At 37.1% G+C, this 22541-nt stretch overlaps 1 protein-coding gene across 2 annotated transcripts; it reads right to left on the bottom strand.

Moving 5' to 3' along the window:
• Window positions 1-104: 104 nt before the first annotated feature.
• Window positions 105-21596, bottom strand: NUP107 (nucleoporin 107). Of its 2 annotated transcripts, XM_062491183.1 has the most exons (29): window positions 21530-21596; window positions 20839-20927; window positions 19741-19830; window positions 18880-18995; window positions 18229-18237; window positions 17904-18039; window positions 17233-17336; window positions 16615-16742; window positions 16238-16286; window positions 14933-15004; window positions 14329-14417; window positions 13456-13534; window positions 12406-12519; window positions 11407-11497; window positions 10182-10258; window positions 9610-9669; window positions 9131-9276; window positions 8974-9022; window positions 7815-7884; window positions 7293-7411; window positions 5718-5756; window positions 5162-5312; window positions 4064-4170; window positions 3033-3135; window positions 2692-2852; window positions 2374-2499; window positions 1588-1701; window positions 1137-1304; window positions 105-438 (listed from the first exon to the last, which is right to left on the bottom strand). In XM_062491183.1, exons 1-29 carry the CDS (start codon window positions 21535-21537, stop codon window positions 331-333), a joined length of 2772 nt encoding a protein of 923 aa, XP_062347167.1. In that variant the 5' UTR covers window positions 21538-21596; the 3' UTR covers window positions 105-330. The 2 variants fall into 2 exon arrangements, with proteins under 2 accessions (XP_062347167.1, XP_062347166.1); XM_062491182.1 differs by lacking the exon at window positions 18229-18237.
• Window positions 21597-22541: the final 945 nt, after the last annotated feature.

The raw sequence follows: 22541 nt of genomic DNA, 5'->3' as shown, positions 1-22541 counted from the left end.
AGCTCTTTGTGGCATGTAGCAAATAGATTAAGGAGGTTCATACAATCACCAAATTTATATAATGACGTTTTAGATTAGAATGAACAAACATTTTCTTTTTTTCAAGCACTTTTATTAGGAAAAAAATGAAAAAGGTTGTATAACAAATAACATCTCTGAAGTTGGTCATACTTTTTCAAGTTTAAAATGAAATCTGAAGGTTGGGGTTTTTTACCCCACAAAAAGAGAACACTTTGTCCAAGTAATGATGCTGTTGGGTGTCTTTTGTTTGTTTTGTTAATAACCAGAATGTCCATGCTTGGAAGTTTTTGCAAATATCCACATGAAAACTTATGACTGAATTTCATATCCCAAAGGATCAAGATCCTGGTCCAGAAGTATCAGAGAAGATTCCCTCAGCTTCTGTAGAAGCTTTCGGAGTTCTTCTTTTGAAAATACCTAAGAATAAATAATGAAAAAACAAACATCATAAAGTTATACTTATTTGCAACGAATAGCACTGATACAGAAAAGTAAGTGGTGGTTAATTAAGTTACTATTTTTCTATTTGATTATTTATTTTTATTTAATATTGTGTGATCATCAGGCATTTCAGAAGTACATTTAGTAAGACAAAGGAGGTTAGTAGCAGCATCCAAAACCTGTAGGGAGGCTCAAGATAGCTCTGTCTCATTTTGGGGTTGTTTTTCAGGCTTTTGGAGGCAAAGACAGTCACAGGTAAAGCAAATGCTCTAAACCAAAACTTGCTTATATAGTGTTTGAAATGTAATGGAAATAAATCAATTACAATTCCACAGCTAAACTTAGAATCATAGAATCATCTAGGCTGGTAAAGACCTTTAAGATCACAAAGTTAAAATTCAGTAGCCCCCATACAAAAACTAGTAACTGCAGTAACCAGAACTGATTGTCAGAACACCAATCATTATCCTCAATGTTTCAAAGTTAACTCTTTCATTTTCCTTAAGTCATAACACATGGAAACCTTTTACAACTGCAGCGAATGGGAAGCGATAAAGAAACTTCTGATGTTAAGGAACATATGGTATCTTCCTCTCTATATAGAAGCTTTTTCCACAGCCAGCCCACAGAGCTTTTAATGTAAGCCAGGCTGCTTGCAGCCCTGCCTAGCTCACCGTGTACAGCTTGTGGCGCTCCGAGGCGACCATGTCAGCGAGGCGCAGGCACTCCTGGTGCTGCCCCGTGCTGTGCAGCACTGTGTGCAGCAAAAAGCACATCACTGGCAGACACAGCTTTCGCAGCAGGATCATCTGGTGTGTTCGCTCGGGGTCGTCCTCGGCATCCTTACCGGAGCAAAATAACATTGGAGTTGTGAAAATCTACCTATAACAGGCAACTCAGCATAACCACACAATTAGTACTGTCAGAGGCAGAAAACTGGCCTAAGCAGCCTGGAGTGGACTGTCAGATATGATCTGGGTGGCAACTAAGGGGAGCAAGCTCTAAATGCTCACAGCTAGGCCAGAGCCAATTCAACAGGAACACATGAAATTAAATTTCACAAAGGTACAACTACATGTGATCTGTGCTTTGTGGTCTGCGTCATGATATAAAAATTAATTTTACCTCTCTGACGTCAACCATCCATCCTCCATCAACAAACAGCAACACATTGTACATTTTTTCCTTAACATCAGCTGTAAGAGCATCCAAGAGGCCTTTCCAAATGCTATAATCCATCTGGCAAAGAAACAAAAAATAAACTACTGCAGAACAGGATAATTTCCAAGGCTATTTTAAAACAGACTGCAACAGGCAGTGCAGCTCTGATTCAAATCAGAATCTTCAGCCAGTGGCTAACACTTAAAAGCCTGCTGCTAACAGCTATTTCCATCCTTGCTTAATGTCCTGTGCAAAGAGTCAGACAGGTTGTTCAGAAGCAAAGCCACAAGAGGAAGAAAATTTTAAACAACCTATTCTGCCATGCTTATAAAATAAATGCTTATATTAACTGAATGTAGTATATTTTTACTGGCCAGACCTGCAAAAACAACTTCAGTCAAAACAAAACTGCAGCATCTTTTAGAAAACAAAAGGTGATAGTACTTAATAGAGTTAATAGCAAAGTCAAGTGCTCACATTTATTGATAGCACTGACAAACAACACATGATATTACATTACAGTATTACTACTACATTGCAATATTTTTATGTAAAGCTGAGTCATAAAAAACCCAGAATTTATTGTGCACTGGCCATATTATTCTACTGTCTCATACTCTCTCAACATAAAAATAATTTATAAGAGTCCTTAATATGAAATAGCAGTCTTCTACTCTTTTTCATTAAGCTAGACTGCCTCTAAAGCAAGAACATAAAAAATTACAGTAAATAAGGTGGACTTCCACCTACCTCATACTTCTTTTCTTTATGTTCATGGGCCACTTTTTCAGTGAAACTTGCTTGTGGTAACAAAGAAGGCTTCTGTGGAGCTGAGTTCATGTGTTTAAACCATTCATTAAAGGTTTCATGGGCTTCCTGGATTGCATTGGAAACAACGTTTGGGTATTTTTGACTCATCTAATAACAAGAATGTCATTACATGCACAGGTTTAATGCATCAAAGAATCAGAAGTTAAATCAAATGGACAAAGCTAAAGTTCCACCACCAAGGCAAAGCCACCAGTATTTCTAAACAATAACCTGGAATACTGCATATTTGAAACTCACCAAATATGCACGAATACATAAATGTTCTCGGATAGCATTGTCATCTTCAGCTGGAAGTGGAGAATCCATTCCCTGTTCTTCCCACTGGTTATATATTTCTGCTATAGAGTCTTGGGGAATCTTCACGAACACATCTTTTGCAGCTTCATGTTTCTTGGATGCTATGAGAATGCAAACTGGGTATCAGAGCTTTGCAAATTCCATACCTTATCTTCTTAAGCTGGCAAACCCATGCTTTTAAATAGACCAGATACAAAATTATATCAAATGTAGTGCCAAGAGCCAATGAGAACAAAACCAACACTTAAAAATAAGTCTACAATATTTGTGAAGCTTAGTACCCAAGAACTTCCTCATGATTGCATTGCTTTGCTTAAGTGCTTCTGCCCTCTGTGCAGGATCGAATACGAGCCAGTCAATTACATCTATTTTCAGCTGATCTGCCTGTAAAAAACAACACAGAGATTCATCACCATTTCAAGCACACAGCTGATGTAACACACATTAGATCTAGTTAAGGAAATACACAAGTTTGGAAAACATTACAACATAGTAACAAGGATCGCTTCAGTCAAAACTCAGAAATTCTCTGCCATGTGGAATAATAAAAAAAATAATTCCTAAGTGTTCCCAAGATGTTCAGAGCATCATCTCTCAACATTTTCTATGGATTATGATGCATTTCCTCCAATTTTAATATGAATACACTGTAGCAACATGTTTTATGGAGCTTTTGCTATAATCTTCAGGAGCACCATCAGCCTGCAACCATAGTTTTCCAATTCTTGTGGATAAACTATACCTTTTTGTCTTAGGGAGCTAAAACTTTGTAATGAACAGCAAAAACATTACCACAGATTTGAAAATGATCAGTTGCTTTCTAAACAGTACTTTTGAGCAGAGCCTATTAACATTACCTTGCTGACCCTAAAGCACTGATTTGGATCCAACCAATGCTCAATAGCAGTGACAAGGAAACTGTCAGCAAAGGCAATGTCTGCTGTAGCTAGAAATGCCAGCATCTTAAAAGGTGCATCTGAGATCCAAAGTATTAATCCTCATAAAGCGTAGAGGCTACAACAACATCCTACTCCCAGCTATAACATAGGGTGCTGCAGTCATTTCAAGGGCCTTATCTTCATGTTTGTATACAGGTAGGGCTGCTGATAAGCACACACCCAAAGAGAAAGGAGAAGTAGAAAAAGAGTTACATATTTGTGCAATATCACCCCTTGTCATGTGAAAATGCATTTCCCTCACAGGCTTTTTCAAGGCAATTTTCACCATTGTGGATACTAAAACATGGCTCATACATGCTCAAAGACTCCATAGTTGATTGCAAACTGGACTATCTGCTCTTCAAAGCACTCACCTCTGTTGTGCCTGTGTCTAGCATGTGGTCATGGTGGCTGAACTCCCCAGCGTCCTTCTTGCGGATGTTTTCAACAACAGTTTTTGTTATGGTTGCAACGTCCAGACCTGGGTTAAAAGAGAACTGTGTTAAAAACTATAATGAATTCAAACTTGACACAAACTGAATTTCAGACTCCAGTTGTTGATCTTATTCCTTACTAGTGGTAATTCTTATCAGACTGTTCACACACCCATCATCAGAATATATGATAAGCTTTTGTGCTATGTAATTTATTGCAGGTATTTTTACAAAAATGAAATCTGATGTAACAGAATATCAAATATCAGAATAAGGCTAGGTTTTTCAGTCTGTGCTGAATACAGCATATAGATATATCTGCTAAGATCACTGATTCCTACAATTCTGACAGCAAGACTATGATTTGACAGGAATGTACCAGGAAAAGCTCAGAACAGTTCTTTTACAGATGCTTAAGCAGGATGTTTTATTTTTGAAACCTTAGCTGAGTTTAAAAGAAAATTATTGGAAAATGACTGAAGAGATGATAATGAAATTTTCAGGAAATCTGCTTCTTTGTGTATTCTGAGTGGCACAGAGGCATTGTCAAGCAATGGACAGTGTGCTGCTTCATTGTAATCCCTTATAGTCTAATGTACAGGCCTGGAAGGAAGTTTACAATTAATGCAAGCATCCCACCACTGCTAAGAAAAAGCACTATAGATAAGACAAAAATTTAAGATACTTACAACCTTCCTAAATCCCTAAAGAAGTATATATAATTAATTCTCTGAAATAATATGATTCACATCAAGCTTCAGAACATATATTTGAGACAGGCAGTTGGCATTTACTTCCTGGTGTGTTTGGACATAACCCAGAAACAGTGATATTTAGTTTAAAAAATTCCAGGTTAATGAAAACACACCAATACACGTACGTGAAGACGTGATCAGCAAATTGATTTTATTTAACTGTAAAACAGAGACAGGGGAAGGAAAGAGTATCATATCCATAGCTAGCTTTTGGAGCAAAAACTACTGAAAGACAAAATAACCCGGGATATAAAGTGATAATTGGACTATCAGGGTCTCTCACCTGCTTCTTTTGCTAATTCAAGGCAGTGGTGGCGTTGTTCGCTCTCAGTGACATCTTCAAGAAATAAAGCATACTGAGCCACAGCCAGCTCTGGGGGCAGGTGGCTGACATAAAATGCTATTAAATCTGTGTGCTTCTCAGACACCAACCTCTGCACAGTATGAAGCAAACATACAGAATGAGAAGCAAAGATATAAGAATCAAATATAGAGAAGATATCCACTAATATATAAATATGTATAACAGATATGCACACTATATTCCTAAGTAAAAACATGTACTGGGTAAACCCAAAAACGTGTAACAAATTTCTGATTAATTTATTCTGATACAGGAAGATTCCACTCAGCTTCTAAACAAGGATCAATAAAACAGTCTCTCATTTAAGAACTGCTGACAGAGACTTTGTGTATTAGGCAAGTTTCCATGTATCTCTTGAGAAAAGAACATTAGCTGCATCATAGCTCTTATCATCCTGTAACCGTAAGACTGTTTTTCTTCCTCCTTTACATCTAAATTATATTAGAGAAAACAAACAGTATTTCTGAAAGCTTACCTGAATGTAGGTCTTTAGGACTTCAACAGAAACTTCCTCCTTATTACAAAAAAATATAAATTCAATTTTAAATCAGATAATGTGGAAAATAAAATAAAATATACTTGACAGGCTATCACTATTAAAACAGACACAAGGTTATTTGCCTATTCCTGCTTCAGTAATCTACACAAGCAGGCTCAACTGGAAGAACTGTTTCTCTTGGAGCATGGTTAAAAAAGCATGTCTTCTGATTCAAAGATTTAGTGTTCCAAGGATTTTGTTTTTCAGCAACTGAATAAATACAGTTTATAGTTGATATTATAGTTTATAGTCTAACTGGAATGTTACTTTTAACATGATTTTTAAATCTTTCCATTTTACCATAATTTTTAAAATTAATAAACAAAAATGTCAGGTATATAGATTACTATTGCAGTGTACTACATGCCCTGTTTTATTATAGAAAATGATAATGTAACAGGGTATAAATATCACCTAACTCATCTGGAATAGCCTGTACTAAACAACCACTATAGTCTGAGCACTCAAAACTGATTTAGCCAAGACTCATGTGTTTGTTGCTGTCAGGTATTACCATTTTAATTTTATATGTGTGAATTGAAGACCTTCATCTAAGCATATATCTATATAAACTGTATACAATCAATATACAATTAACATCGTAAGAGCTTGCACTTCTGCCTCTTCCCCACGAAGTCTACTGAGGGTTGATCCAGTAATCATACAATAAGTTCATCCACCCCAAAACTATAAAGGCAGAATCAACTGTTACAAATTCCCACAATGGATTTCATGTAGGAAATTGTACCTTTTTTATCCCCTCTATCAAACATATGCTTATGGCTAGTTCTACTGCACTTTAGCTTAAAGTCCTACTCCATAACATTTTGAGTCTGGCTAAAAAATTTGTATATATACATACATACATACATACATACATACATACATACACACAGACACACACACATGCAAAAGAGGCTACATTCAGAAACTAACTTGATTCATAACAGCTTCCAAATTTTAAAATAGTAGAAAAGGACTACTACCCAAACTACTTGTGACATTGTCAGAAATGAGTAATTATAGCTATGTGACTCATCTGGCTATTTAGCATAAATAGGCCAGGTAAGTAATAGGCTATACTTACTTTATACTTGGAGATAATAAAGTTTCAGCTGGTAATCATTACCTCAAGCAAAAGCATTTGTGAGCTTACAGCAGCAATAGGTACAGTTTCAGCAACTGTTTATAAGAACAGGTTATATTCAAGACATCTTGGCTGCTATGAATAAGCCTAACACTGAAGTTTGACCCCGGACCTTCTTAACAAAGGGCTTCTGAGTAAAATCCACCATCCTCAAAACCCAATTTTTAAGCTCAGCTGGAAGCTGAAGCTCTGAAGCTCTCCTTCAGGCCCCAAGATCAACAAATACACTATTCAAGCATGCAGCTCCTCCTCAGCCTGGTAGTAATTTACCATCACTCTATGCTGTCTACGTATTTTCACACAAGCATTTCTACTTCAAAGACTGGCTACTGCTATGACAGCAAATCAAATGTAAGTGAGCTGACCTTAGTCTGCATACCCAAAGTGCGGAAAAACAGAATAAGATGGGTCATGAAACGAAGGAGGTGTCCTGGGAGCACACTTCTGTCTTTGGAAAGCCACCTGCTGACTTCTTCCATCAAACCTATAACCACCAAGGAAATGTCTGCATTAGCCATACGGAGAAAAAGAAAAGAACACCTAAGAAATATTTCATAATTTTGCATTTATTCAACAAATAGAAGTCCAACAAAACAGGACAGCAACAATTTCAGAAAGATGTAGCTTTTTGGCTTAAAAATGTACTGTATGTATTCTGTAATTTCTCAGAGGTTATAGCTATAGTCTGGCATATATCCTGACACATTTACATGATTTCATTACTTCTTTGAGAACTACCTTTTAGGTAAAATTGAGCCTACAGTTCTTGATCAGAGCATAGCTTTAATGCATAGCTGGCCTACTGTGTGCTTCTAAAAATCCTGGAAAGGTCCCTCAAAGTAATGTAGTCCGTTGACAATAAAAAAATAATTTAGAGAAATGCTTACCATCCACATCTCCAAGTATAATGAATTTCTGAATCACATGATAATGCTCTTGATTCTCCTCTATAACCCTCTAGGGACAAAAAAAGAAAATTCAAACTTTGAATAAATCTTCTGGCATAATGTATGAAGAAAACAAACTTATATATAAAGCAGAAGTTCCTCAGGGGAAAAATGCTATCCTATTTCAAAGGGTAGTCTTCATAAAGAGCAAGAGAAAAGGCACTTCCTGTCTCCACATCAAATTACAAGAACATTGACAAACTGAAAGAAAGAACTGGAATATAGATCAGTCCAGTTAATACTTTCATGGAAGATATCCAACACTTAAGGGCTTTTTGCTCTGAGGAGGAGAATAAACAATGATGTTACAGATAAGATTTACAAAAATCACAGAAGCAACAATGTGTATAAAAAGAAAAGGCCTGTGAAAGTTACTTCAGGAAGGAATTCCACCATCTCCCCAGAGGAACTGATGCATTAATGCATGAAATGCAATCCAAACACATCTGTAAATTTGCTTTTTGGCAAGGATTGCACTATATTGCAATGGCAAATACAGCTGGGTATATCTGTAGCTGACTGCATGTCTTTGTTTTAGCAATATGATAACTGCTATGTGTCCATTCCATCAAATAAAAGTAAGTGTAGTTTCAATTTAATCACTGCAAAATTAACCTGCAAGTTATGTGTCCCCATCTTACATTGAGTATTTTGGGTGGTAAAAGCAACAAAGAATCACAGCCAAAAAGTAAATAAGTCTTTAAATTTTGAAAGGCCCATTCTGAAATATGCACACAAACCTCCTATGAAGAAAATCAATTATGAACATTTTACTGAAGCATCGAATAGCTGATTTACTCTGTCTGCTTTGTATGTCTGACAACATTTGACAGTCATCTGTTTCTTTAGCACACCCAGATAGTTTGGCAGACACAGGGCAGGGCACAAAACCTGTATCACTTTCACTGTTAAGAGGTAGTAGCATGAAGAAAAATCTATTTGAATTGGGAAATCGTACATTTTTGGGCATAGAAAATATGAAACAAATTAGTCATTGTGCATATTTGAGTATTTCATTAAAGAGTGCAGCAAAAAGTAGAATCTACTGAATAATTAAAAATGGTAAGCAGTGAGGAGAAACACTGCAATTATTACGTACCCTTTTGTCTGTTGCCTGAAGTTCTTCAAAAACTTTTTCTGAAGTCCAGCTTCAAAGCAAGATAGAAAAAACAAATAATGTTAACTTGAATATTCCACACAGATTCCATACAGGATGCTCTGTTGAGTGTGGCAGCATAATTTGACTTGAAACTTACTTTGTTTCTAAATAATCTCTAGGGAGCTCTTCCATCTCCTCTGCAGTTACTACTGAGGTTCGTATTTCCTGCTCGACTAGAGTGTCCACCATGACCCTGAAATATGCCCAAACAGTATCTTCCCAGGTATCACAAACTGGAAGAAGCTACATATTAGAAAAAACAGAGTAAAAATTACCAAGAGATGAAGAAAAATCAAAACTCAAATAGAGCAACTATGATTTAGACTTTCAGGCACCAAAGCAAAGTAGTAAACAGCAGCCTTCCCTTGACTGAAAAGTCTATCGTACATTTAATTAAGACATGTCAGTACTACAAAGAGCATGTCTACTAATAGCAATGTTTGCTATTGTCCTGTTAACTAGATCTTTAAAAGTATAGAAACCAGTAACTACAATATTTCTGATGATATCACTGTCACATATGAGAAAGGAAATACACAGCTACCAAACACTGCTTTACTAGGGGGCTTGACATACCTGTTTGAGGTTTCCACTCAGGGCTGCATAGATTGCTCTTTCATATCTATTAAACTGCTCCTAAAATAAACAGTAAAACCACACAAACTTTAAATGACAAAGCATTTAAGTTTTCTAGTCACTTTACATTTTATTAGAGATTAATCCATTGCAAAATGTTCCATCTAACAGATTCCAAGTACAGGTGGAAATCACAGAATACACAAGGAGCCAAAATAAGAATAGCAAGTGACTTTCCCTTCACTAGCATCCCCTTGTAACTTAACTGAAAAATTTACATTGACCTGGAAAGAAAGCTATGTTTTCTCTTTCCCATTCAATTAAGTCAAGATGAAAGTCAGTGCCAGTGGTTTTACTTTCAACCAGAAAAAAAGGCAGACGTTTCCTGAAAAAGTGGTGCTGATTATGTACATTTCTCACAATACATCAATATGGTATTTCAGAAGTCCTCTTAGAAGCATTAATTGTGAATCCTCTAAGCAGCAAACACAGTGGGTATGTTTACTTTAAATCCTATTTTTAGAAAAGTTCAAATTTATGTATTAATAGAAAGAAAAGAAGCATTGTCTTACCTCTTCAGCCATGCGCCAACAGCTTATTTTCCAAATGCACCTGTATGGATTGCCTTCAACAGGCTCTAGCTCTTTTCCTACATGCAAAGAATAATAAATAAAAAAAAAGAAGGGGAAAAGGAAAAAGAGAGAAAGTGTTATTAAAAAGAGGGAATCCAGGAAGATCTAAAAAACAGTAAAGTCTATTTTCTTTTCATAGCCCAATTTCAATCCCTTTAGAACTCTTCCTAAAGCATTTTGATGTTTTTGACTGGACAGCAAGATGGTTTTCTGGTTCATTTGGTGAATTTGCATCTGTAAATTATAGTCATTTAAAATCTTGGCTGCTATCTAGCTTTCTAAAAAATACTACTTTTGACTGTAACACATCTATAGTGTCTAAATTTGGAAAAAAAGAATTTTTATACTCAAATCAAAACTTCTTAAAAATGTCACTGCTTCAGTGCTGCTATTTTGCATGCATCTGCATGGGCATTTATACCTGTGAAAGAACAGCTGAGGTAGGCAGACTCAAAAAAAAAAAAAAAAAAAAAAAAAAAAAAAAAAAGCTAGGATTTTAGTATAGCATGCAGATAAAGGCAACATGCTGTCAGGATTTAAAAAGTAGGAAAGCATTAAGCTTTCCACACCCAGCTATAAACAACACTTAGACTCATTCTTAAATTCCTTGCTAAATTCTGCAATGTACTGAACAGAGGGAAGCAAGGTACTGTGTTATAATGGGGAAGAATGTGCAAGGAACCAAGAAGGAAGGTACTTTACAATTTTCAAGTATTTTAAAAACATCTTGTTCTCCTGCCTTTACATTTGCTGAACTCTAGTCCTATTACACCTTTTTAAAGCTGGGTATATAGCCCAATTTGAGTCTGTAAGCAACAAAATGTGCTAGGTGGCACAAGCCAGATGTTAAGAAAATACAGACCCAATTATTATATGGAGGTAGAGAAGAGCTGTAGAGAACTCTGAGACATCTATTTCCTAGTGATTACGTCTGACTTTAAGAAAGAAAGTGGCTTTAGCATGTGTAGATGGATTCAATGAACTCGCCTTCAACTAAAACAATTTCATGTTAGTTTTCACATGTTCAACAGACATGGTAAAATATTCCAGATACCAAAAAAGGCTCATCAGGTGAAAAGAAAGAACTATTTCTCTTTGCCACAAACAGGTCCTATGAGATCTTAGTATTTTTATGTCTGTCTCAAATGCACTTTGGAGCAGATACCTCCATTTATGTTAGGATCATGGTACAATTTCCAGCCTTCCAAAGTTGCAGCTCTCCAGGCCTGACCACATCGTTTGCATAAGCGCTGTGCCTGAAAAACAATGCAGTTTGTCAGCAACAGATTTCAAGGCAGGAAAACCTCCAGCTTCTTTAAAAATGCGAGTATTACTAAAATACTTAATTTGTGTAGAGATTCTACTATGTGGAAAATAAGCACTGAGGATCTCAAACACAAAACAACTGAAAGATTTAAAAGCAAATATTATTTCACAGAAATATTTAGTTTTTCAGTCAGTATTTACAGCAATGTAAGAAATGTGCTACAGCTCCATCTTTGTTAGCTAAACAGCTGTTATACATCATTCTTGTAAGTTAAGTGTAAAGTGTAGCCCTTCTGCTTAGATGTTTAATCATTGTCTTCATGCAGTCATCTAATTTCCCAGTTCACTTAGCCTTCCCAACCCCAAGTGAAGCTGCCAATTTCTACTCACATTGCCCTGCAGCAATATGCTCATGTTCCCATACCATCAGAAAATGAATATATGTGCACAATATTGGAACAGAATATGATCAAGTAACCACAGTCCTCAGTTAAGGTCTTTGGCAGGAGAATCTCAAATCCCCTTTCCTCCCCATTACTCAAATGTCATTATCTATACATGTCTGATAATCCAACAATGATTAGAGACACAATTAGGAAGCTCTTTAAAGCATTCTGTGTGTTTGTCTTGGTAGTATTCAGCATCAAAACACAACAGTGAAAAAATATTGTCAAACAACCCAAACACTCAAAACTGTGTTTTGTCTATAACATCTATTCTACATCCAAAATTACTCAACTAAAAGCAAGTTTGATTAAAATACTGGTTTGGCAGTCAGTACTGACAACAAATTGAAAACTGAATCACTACAAGCCAAACTTAAACACACATTGTAGTACACACCTTATTACCTTTAACAGTAATACATTTATGTTTACGTCATTAAAACTTGCACTACCTCATCTGTCATTCCTGCTCTGATTAGAGTGAAGAGATACTTCAATAACCTTGCATCATCTTCTTGGTCCAAGTCATCAAGTGGCAGTTTCTGTCGAATAGGAGCATCTGGATCCTGCAAGGAAAACATTATCACTTGTCAACACTTTATGTCTCTTCCAATAATGTCCTGCCCTGTTTTATCATTTGGAGTCACTTTTTCATGTTGGCACAACAATCAGTACAACCCATATAATATTGAGCACGATACTTCTGTTTTTCCCTTAATTTCTTTTATTCCTCTTCTGTCACTTCTATCAGAAGGAGTCAATGTAATTAATTTACTCCACTACCTTGTTATTTGGCCTAAATTTCTTATCTTCCAGCTCTTCTCACCTTCAAAAATCCTTTGTCCTTCTGTCTATCTGCCTACCAGACTGTTTCTTCTCCTCCACCTTCTATCTGAGAAGGTTTTTCACAACAGCTGCACTTGTTTCTATTTAATCCAAAGAGATTTTCTAAGGCCAATCAATACCTCAGATCACTCCCCAGGTTAATCAATCTTCTACGGATGCTTTGCTGTCACTGAGGCAGTTCATCACCCCGTTCTAATGGACAGGTCTTTCTTTCCTTGATTTCTTTCCTATTAGCTTTTATTGTAGAGCTATCAAAGTACTGTATTAGGACTTATTTTCATTGTACTAGTTACTGCATAAAGACAGCATTCCTTTATCTGCAAAGGCTCCCAAGGCTTCCAAGGCTTTTCTGGTTAGGAACATGAGTTTGTTTCAGACATAACAAGTCAACAAAGCCATTACTTTACCAAATAGATCACAAGTACCTGTGGGGGGGTAGGAGCATGGAAGTGATTGCTGAAAGAAAACAAGTCCACAGTGATCCTGAAAAGAATTTTTGAGGTGCTCTGCCTCACAATTTCTGTAGCAATTTTTAGATGCTACAAATACTTTTAGATAGCACAACTATCCGAGAACTGGTGGGAATCTGTGAAGAGAGCATATATACTCTCTCTAGCCCATTTTGAAGCCAACCTTTATTTTTATTTAATACTTACCAACTCTGTTACCAAAGGACGAGAACTTCCCATGTACGTACTTGACTGTCGCTGCTTCAGGGCATGCAGTGTGTTATCCCTGAAAGCAGTGAAATGTTCTATAGAAAAATGTTTTTTTTAGCAAGCATCTTTTAACAAGACAAATATTGAAAGATATATTTTGTCACATGGAGTACGTTTACAGAACGGACACTTGGTTTGGTTGATTTATCAATGGACTCTGCTAACGCTGTGAAAATGGAACATTTCACAACAAGTACAATATTAGAATTAATGCACCAGTATTTGACTTCTTCCAAAATCATACATTATTTCAGTCATTCATGTATTTAACTATTAACTGATTTCTGCATAAGCAAATTTTCCCATTAGCATTCACTACAAAGTCAGTCTAGGCCAGAAATGTAACTGAGAATAAAGACAAAATTCCAAAAGCCTGTATTGACCAGCCATCAAAAGTAGGTTTATTCAAGGCATCTAGCATGAAAGGTAGTCTTTTGTCCATTCTGCAGTAAAACCCATTAGTGTAATACAGGTGACAACAACAGCTTCTGGTGAAGGGTCAATGACACAAAATGATAAGAATTTAGGCAAAAACTAAAGCTGGACAGAGATTAAATTAAAATAAGTTTGATGGTTTTTCCCTTCATCTTTGCCTCCCAAAAGGCACTAATTGACTTCTGAGATTTACTTCAGTGGATGGCTAAGAAGTCTCAGTTTTTACTGAGAATTGTATGAATGTATGAATTTAAAGAAAATAAGTGAATGAAGAGAACAACCTAAAAGGACCACTTCTTTTCAAGAGTGATTCTGTGACTGTGAAACTTACACTTGATGGGAAAATGTACATAACCAAAGAAAGTCTGAACTCACCAATACACCGTTTTGGCATAAAACTCAATATTATCAGAGAAGTCCCCAATTTCATCCTTAGCAATGCTCTCTAGCCAATCCACCACCAACTGGAATGAAATTAAATTGCATTTTAAAACATGTAACAAATAATACTTTTACTGCCTTCCTCTCATCTCTAGATCCATTTGTTATCTAAACAGCAACCAAAAGGCTGACAAATCCAGAAGATTATTTCACTGGCATTTTAGGTATCCAACATGAAGGTGGCTGGCACTTGATCTCCCTTTTTCACTGGATACTGCAGTTTGATACATTGCTACTTAACAGCTTATCAATCACCACCAACAGTAACAGATGCTGCAAATGGGAACAGTTCTGAGCCTTTCATCCTCTGCAAAATAGCCTGAAAAACCTTTTTGCTCTTTATCAACTAGGGAGCATCCTTTTTATGCATACAATTAATACATTCTTGAGTGAATATTATGAATTCATAATATTCAAAATATTACGAATACTTTTAATATTAAAAAGTATTAGAAACAACCCCAAAAAGTGCATAGAGCATTAGTGTTATAAACATTTAATCTATTTTCATTCTCACATTATAAACTTTTCATCATACCTGACTTTGTCGAACAAGTGAATCTTTCTGAAACAAGTTTTCTACAGTCGTTTTTTCACTAGCAGTTAAAGCCTATTTAAGAAAAAGCTGATTATTACTTCATGGAAAAGAAAGCTTCCACAAAACCAGAAACATCAAATCGAACACATACTAATTCAGAGATTTGCTGCAAGTTCAGTATGCTATCTTTCCCCTCCCTCTTTTTAAAAAATACATGCCTTACATATGATTTTATTTGATCTTTTACATCCAGTTACTAAAAACTGTAAAAATCAGGCTTAGAATATAATTCAGAAATATATGAACACAGACAGAAAGATTCCACACAGTAGATTCACTGATTCCTTGACTGCCTGTATATTATCTTAAATCTCATTTGTTACTTTAAATTTAAAAAATAACATTTTTCAAGGTCATACACGCATTTAACATTAAAAAGTGTGAAAAACAAATCAAATGCCAACCCCAGAGCCCTGATCCTTCTAAGTGATCCCCTGCATTAATTTAGCTTTCATTAGACTTGCAATAAAAAGAGAACAGAAGATGCATTTTTGTAAAAAACACAGGTAGGAGGAAACTGGGTATTTTTTTGGCAGAACAGTGTTTAACACTGACAACTTAGCAGTGGGATTTGTACAGGAAGCTATTTTATGACTGAGAAGAAAGATCCACAATCAAATTTTACAAAGGCAGAGTCACTTTACTTATTGCTTTGTTCTCCTAAGCATATTCTGGCAGCAAAGGCTGGAAGCACTGTATTGACATAGACAAGATGACTACAGCTGAAACAGGAATGCTAGAAAATTTGGTTTTCTCTTGAGATAAACTGGAATCAGGGCTGCAAAGACTAGACAGTTTGAGACCATATGTTCTTCTTTTAAGCAAAGCAAAATTTTCTCTGACCTATGGGATTATCACAGCTACTGATGCAGCTTTTAAAAATAAAGAAGTAATTATTTCTAGTGAATTTAGTTTAGGGTTGTCTTGTGCACAGCGGGAGTAGGACTCAATGATCCCTGTGCAGCCCTTCCAACTCAGGATATTTAAGGAAACAAAACAAAGAATCGTTTACAAAAATATTACACTAACATAACTCTTTAGAACTGAATATTTGTATTTACTCTTCACAATAGATTAAATAATTTAATAATTGTCTTCATAAAAATCAGTCTCATTTTTCACTTTTGAATTTTGAGTGACTGCCACTTTGAGATTGTAAAAGTAAAATACAAGCATTTAGCCTACATTTAGCTTATTTATCTTCTTACATAACTTAAAAAAAAAGCCAAAAGAGTCCATGCTTACAGGGATATCAAATGCAGTTTCATCTTCCAGTGCAGACTGTATTCTGTCTCTACAAATAAAAAGTGCAGGACACTAAAGATTAAAACAAATACTGAGAAAATCTAGCAAAATGCATAAATATAAATGCATAAAAAAAACTTTACAAAAATATTCTTAAAAATACTAGAAGTTGCAAAGGTAATAAGAACACTCCTATTTACAACTTTCATTTTCATAAATAAATAATGAATAGACATATATATTAGAACATACCTCTATAAACAGCTTATTAATAGGTATTTAATTGCTTGACTCCCTATTTATAAACTCATAAAAAAATTATCCAAGAAAGTCTTCTCAGTACAAAAATGTAGTAGTGTGCTTTTCAAAGGAATTACCTATAAAGTGAGGACAGGAGTCTCCAAGTTACCATCTCCTGCTTGAGAAGCCACAAGACACTGGCAGTTTTGGAAAACTTTTGCTGTCCAGGAGTTGCCCGATAAACTATTTTCCCTAATATATTCACCTGAGAGAAATAATTTTATACAGAGTTAATATTGCCCATCAGTGCATTTTTTTTCCTAAACCATTACAGCAATTCTTTTATTATCCTGAATGTTTCTAAACAAACGGGTTTAATTACCATCTCTTCAAATGATGATTTTATTTATAAAATAATACAATGATTTAATTTACTTATATATGAGAGAAATAAGTACATTTTAATCCATCTTATTAATAAAAACATTTATACATCTGCTAATGTTTATTGCCACCTGACACGTTCAGTGAAACAGCAGCCAGATGCCAATTTTAGTATTCAGCAAGCTACACCATGGGTATTCTTGTGCCAAGGCAGTGTTTGAGGAAAGTGAGATATTAGTCCATGTTAGTGTTTAGTGACTCATAAGCTGGAAGATTTAAAGTATGTATGTTAAGCACTGTGACTTCACAGCAACACTGCTTTGGGAAGGGAAAGTAAAATAAAGTAAATAAAAAAACAAGTAACTACTTACTTGACTGTTACAAATATTTTCATACTCATCCACAAGATCAAAAATGGTAGTTGATGTATGCTTCAGAAAGGAATGCAGAAAGTCTGAGTACATGCTCATAGTAGCTAGGACAGATGCAAGAAGAAACAGCCATATTAGTGAGACATAACTTTGTAAAAAAGCCCCCACTGCACTACAAAAACATCCTTCTCATGAAAAGACATCTCATTTTTGCAAATTCCAATGAGTACAATGATGATATGAACCACCTCAGGAAGTCAGAAGTATTTATCAGCTAAGATAGTAAGATATACTGACGCTATGAGCTTCATAGCTCTGAGTTATATATATGAGCTATTTCATGTCAGTTATAAAACTTCTGTTGTATATAGGCCACCTGCAAGAATTTCAACAGCAAACTCATTTGTGTATCGCCACAAAATGAATCCAGTTTGCTTCCCACATCACTAGAGGATCACATTTTTTCCATCAGACCAGGTTCCATAGAAAGCACAAACTCACAAAATTCCAATAAACTGGAACAGCGTAGTTTTCAGAACTTTTAAAACTAGACTGTTTTTGACTAAGAAATACCAGCAAAAGAATACAGAAAATTTTTTTAAAGGACACATATATTTATACCCCACAAATCAGAACTGATCAATTATTAGTAAAACTTCAAATTGTCTCACCAGCTTCCCCAGGATCATCCTCACGCAACAACACAGCACTCATAGTGACATCTTCTGTCATGTTGGACGTGTCTGCATTTGCAAACATTCCTGTCTGCTGAGGCGAGAGTGCCATTGTCCAGCCACTTTCATCCAACTAAAGCCATAAGAACATAAAGAAAATATATTGTAATCTCAGTTATTACAAGCCTAGCTACACCTTCTTCCTTCTGTATGAATGCTATAAAAACAGAGAATCCTAAAAAACTAATAGTGAAATAACTGCCTTTAGATAAGGTGCAACTACGCCTTAAAAAGTTACCAGTGCTAAGAGTCCTGTATACACATTGATCAACTAGGCCCCAGAAGCTGATAATTTATGAAGAAACAAATGGCCTCTGTCAAACTACAGAAACAACTAAAAAGGAGAATTGATTGAGATGTAGATAGAAAAAAACACCTTAATGTCGAGTTAATTAAAAAATAAATGGAGATATGATACTTCAGAGTTCCCTACTGATAACTTTCCCAATCAGTGTTTTTCCAAAGACATTGCAGTAGAAAATAATCAACGTCATCTAAAAAGTCATCAGAATAGCTTGTTCTTTGAAGTCTAAACTTCAACACTCTAGTGAAGTCTAATACTGGAGAATGCTAAAATAACAAAAATCCCAAAGTTCTAAATTGCTAACAATTATCTTTCAAGAATTAGCAAACAAGCATAATCAGGATTTTTGTAGTCACAAACTGACATTATGAGGACTAGTTTAATACACATGGTGTATTTGCAAAGTCCTTGGAAACCTCTATTTTCCTCACTGCATCATGTCAAAGAACAACACAGTAATAAATATCAGCAATAAACAACAACAGCAGTAACTAGCAAGCTTGTACCACTCACAATTTGTCTTTGAAGTAAACAACACGGAAACACTAAATTTGTAGTTTCTTATGTTTCACAGGGACAAAAGATAAGAAGATGCTCTAACCGTCTTACCATTGACAGATTGCCAAAAAGTCCAGAAGTTGGTAGAATGAGAGGAGATTTCCCTCCTGTTCCCAGGATGGCAGACATATCTGATGGCTTTATGAAGCTGCGATGTAATGCAGTACCTGAAAGAGAAAGAGGCTTTTCTGAAAAGAAAAAGTATTTAAAACTACTCTGCTTTATCCAGAAATTCCAAAAGAATCCTTTAACAGAGACTGAAGTACTTAGGAAGTGTAGATAGAAGCCTGAAAGCAGGCTATATATATGCACCAAATAGGCAACATACCTTCAATTACTAGAGCTCATTGTAAATATACCCAAGCATAAAGAACAGTACCTCCCCACTCATTCTTTCTTGAAAACTGGTCTTCAAATCCTTAAAGCAAAAGGCAGCCCAAAGGTGTGTCAACTAGAAAAGATTGCTCAGGACCTTGTCCAGCTTTATTAATCTCCGAGGACAGAGATTCCATAGATTATCTGGGCAATCAGTTCTAGCATTCAAACACCCTCAGAGTAAAAAAGGGGGTGTTTTTTTTTTTTTTTTAATGTTTGAACACAATTCCTTGTGTATGCTGTGGTGTCTACTGCCTCTTGACTTTTCAGGCACCAAGAAAAACTTGGTTCTTTTTTTACTCCCTCCCATTATATATTAATACATATTTACAAGATCCCCCAACCTCTTTCCCAGGACAAACAATCCCAGCTCTTCTCAGTCTCTCCTCATATGTCAGATACTTAACCCACTAATCAACTCTGTGGGCCTTCACTGGATTACAGCACATCCAAGTCCTTCTAATGGATTGTTAATTATTAAGTACAAGCACATAAATCCTTTAACTAAATAGTAAACAAACAAGCAAGCAGTCTTACCTGGCTGGTGAAGTAATGAGTTAGGAGTTCGGGAGAGAAAATGGCTTTTGGGTGTCATGTTTCCAATAGTGTCATCCAGGGATGTAAGAACTGATTAATAAACAAGTTAAGAAACACTCTCCTAAACACACTTTTGGATCTTTTCTAAATGACTGTGACTACTTGGAAAGGAAAAATACTTTGTTATAACTCAAATGTTACGAAAACTATACATCTTGTCTTTCAGAGTAAGACAGAAAGTTTCATAAAATGTTTCATCAGAACCTTAAAGAGCTGTAGGATTAAAAGGAAAACCACAAAGTAAAGTTCAGAAACATGAACACAACAGGTCTGGGACCCCTCACAGCACCTCAGATCGAAGAAAGAATCCTTCTGCCCCATGAGGAGTTGCTTCATGCTACATCAACCATAACAAGAAAATCTGAGTCTGAATGCATTTTTTAAACCATTCCCTCTCTCGGTTCCAGGTGCTCTGTTGCTCTACTTTTCTTCTTCCTGTCAGCAACCAAGTTCAGTGCTCTAGGTATGATTTACCAAGAAGTAGTTGTATAAAAGTTTCAGTAGCTTGTGTTATTAGAATTCAGAAACATCTTGAATCTTAGGCACAATATAACCAGGGCAAATATCTCACTACCTTTATTTCAGATGCAAAACCCAGAAGAGCAAGCAAATGTACTGGATTCCTTTCCTATCACAACCATGAAAATACCCTTATCTTAGCTGTCAAACTACATGGTATGGGGAGGTTTCTTATTGTAAAAAAGCAGGGGAGAAAATTTCTATAGAAACTTAAATCTATGTCTGTGCACTACTCTTGCTATCACAGTGAATGGATACAGTGGATGAGGTACACTAGATCATCATAATACCCTGATACTACAATACCTGCAAATAAGCACAAAACCATAAAATACAGATATAACAAAGAAAACGTTTTTCTTCTCCAGAAGCTCAGAAATGGAGTCAGCTATGGCTCACATAGCTCTCTGGGTGGACAACCAGCTGAGTTAATACCCAGGAAAATCAAAGTAGTATTAAAAATATATACCTGGTGAACACAGACGTTAAAGACAAGAAGTCTTTACAGAAAAAGGATACTAGAAACTCTTTTCTGAGAGCCTTGCTTCCTTCCAGGTCTGACCATCTCTGGATCATGGGGGGATGGCATATCTTCAAAACCATTTCTACTAAACAGCAACACAGAAAGAAAAAAAAACAAGTGATTTCAAGCAGGACATCTAAGATCTTACTATCACGCCAAAGTAACTCCACAACCAGGAATCTTAAAGCGTTAAGTCATCTCCAATCTTACTACTTATTTCCAGCTTCCTCTGCAGAAATCTAGCACTGCTTATTAGCTCAGGGAAACAACTGAAAGAACGGCATGCTTTCACTACATGGTTGTTTCCTTCGGATAAAGCAATCACCACAGACCGGGGAAGCTCACGTGTCCTGCCAGAAGGGAGAATGTCCATTCCCAGGGAGCAGAGGGACCCGCTCCCGGTGGGCTGTGGGGGCAGCTCGGCCACGGCTCAGCAGGCCTGGCAAAGGCCGGGCCCCGCGACCCCTGAGCAACTCACAGCGCCCGGTTAATCCAAACGTGTTCTCAAGAGGCAACGGCCAGACTTAGAGCTCCGGGTGACAAAAAGCCTCCGCTAGGCTCAGAAGCCGCTGCAGGCCCCGCTGCGTTTCGCAGCCCGCACTGTGCGCCCCCGCTCCCCGCCGCCGGGGCTCGTCTCGCAGCGGGCGCGGCCCCGGGTCGGGGGCTCCGGCCGCCGCCGCCCCTCACCTGTCCATGGCGACGGCCCCGGCTCGGCCCGGCCCGGGCTCAGCGTTCCCGCCGCCGCCAGCGCCGGCCCCCGGCCCGGAAAGACTCGGGCGCTTCCGCCCGCGCCGCCCATGCGCCCCGCGCGGCCGAGCTGGGCCCCGCGCTGCTCCCCTCTGTCAGTGCGCGGGACCCCGCCTTCAGTCAGAGCCTAAAGAACTCTCCGTAGAGTAGAAGTGTCAGGTGCTATTGGAGTTATCTCGCCGCACAGGAAAGGGCTAATCAGACGCGCCAAGTGTTTCATACACTCGGCTGGCCTTTGCAATGATGAGTTTTTCACCGAGTAGCAAACGCGCGTCTGTTTCTTCCCCGCTTCTCCCAGTGTAACTCAATCTACTGGCACCAACGTTCAAGGGCAAAGTAAGCACCATGCGAGTGCTTACTTCAAGCTCCAACCTTAAGCATCAACCCTTCAAATCTGGACAAATTTAACAGAATTATGAAATCACCTCTCCCTTTCCTTCAGCAAATGAATTCTGCCTACTTTGTAACTACAGAAAAACTTGTTACTACTTTGTAAGTACAAACTAACGTGCAACTGACCTGGTTCGTTTAGCTGTGCTCTAGGACAAGGAAAACTGTCCTAACTGGATCTCTTACTGTAGATAGGCGAGTTCTGAAAAGCACTTGCATGTACTTGGGTATTTTTAGGGCTGTAGCTACAATGGGGTACTTCAAGCACATTGGACAGAAGGATACACCTGACAGCAGCTGCGAAAGGCAGAAGTGCAAGGCGTGGTCTGAAGTCCTCCAGCTTGCTTGAGATACTGATAAAATACACGATGCCCAAGCATAGGGTCTCACTGAAGCTGCCAGAGAGCATAACTTCAGAAGGCTTCATGAGAAGAAAGCTGATGAAGACTGGGTATGCAGAAACACAAGCAAGAGAGGACATAGAGAGAGTGGATTAGTCACTCAGGAAATGTAATTCTGGACTTTAAAAAAAAAAAAACTAACAAAGAAAGGTCCTTCTATC

This window comes from Cinclus cinclus, chromosome 4 (genome assembly GCF_963662255.1).
Source record: "Cinclus cinclus chromosome 4, bCinCin1.1, whole genome shotgun sequence".
Taxonomy (NCBI): domain Eukaryota; kingdom Metazoa; phylum Chordata; class Aves; order Passeriformes; family Cinclidae; genus Cinclus; species Cinclus cinclus.
The sequence above is the reverse complement of the archived record's forward strand: the minus strand, read 5'-3'. Positions and strand labels throughout refer to the sequence as shown.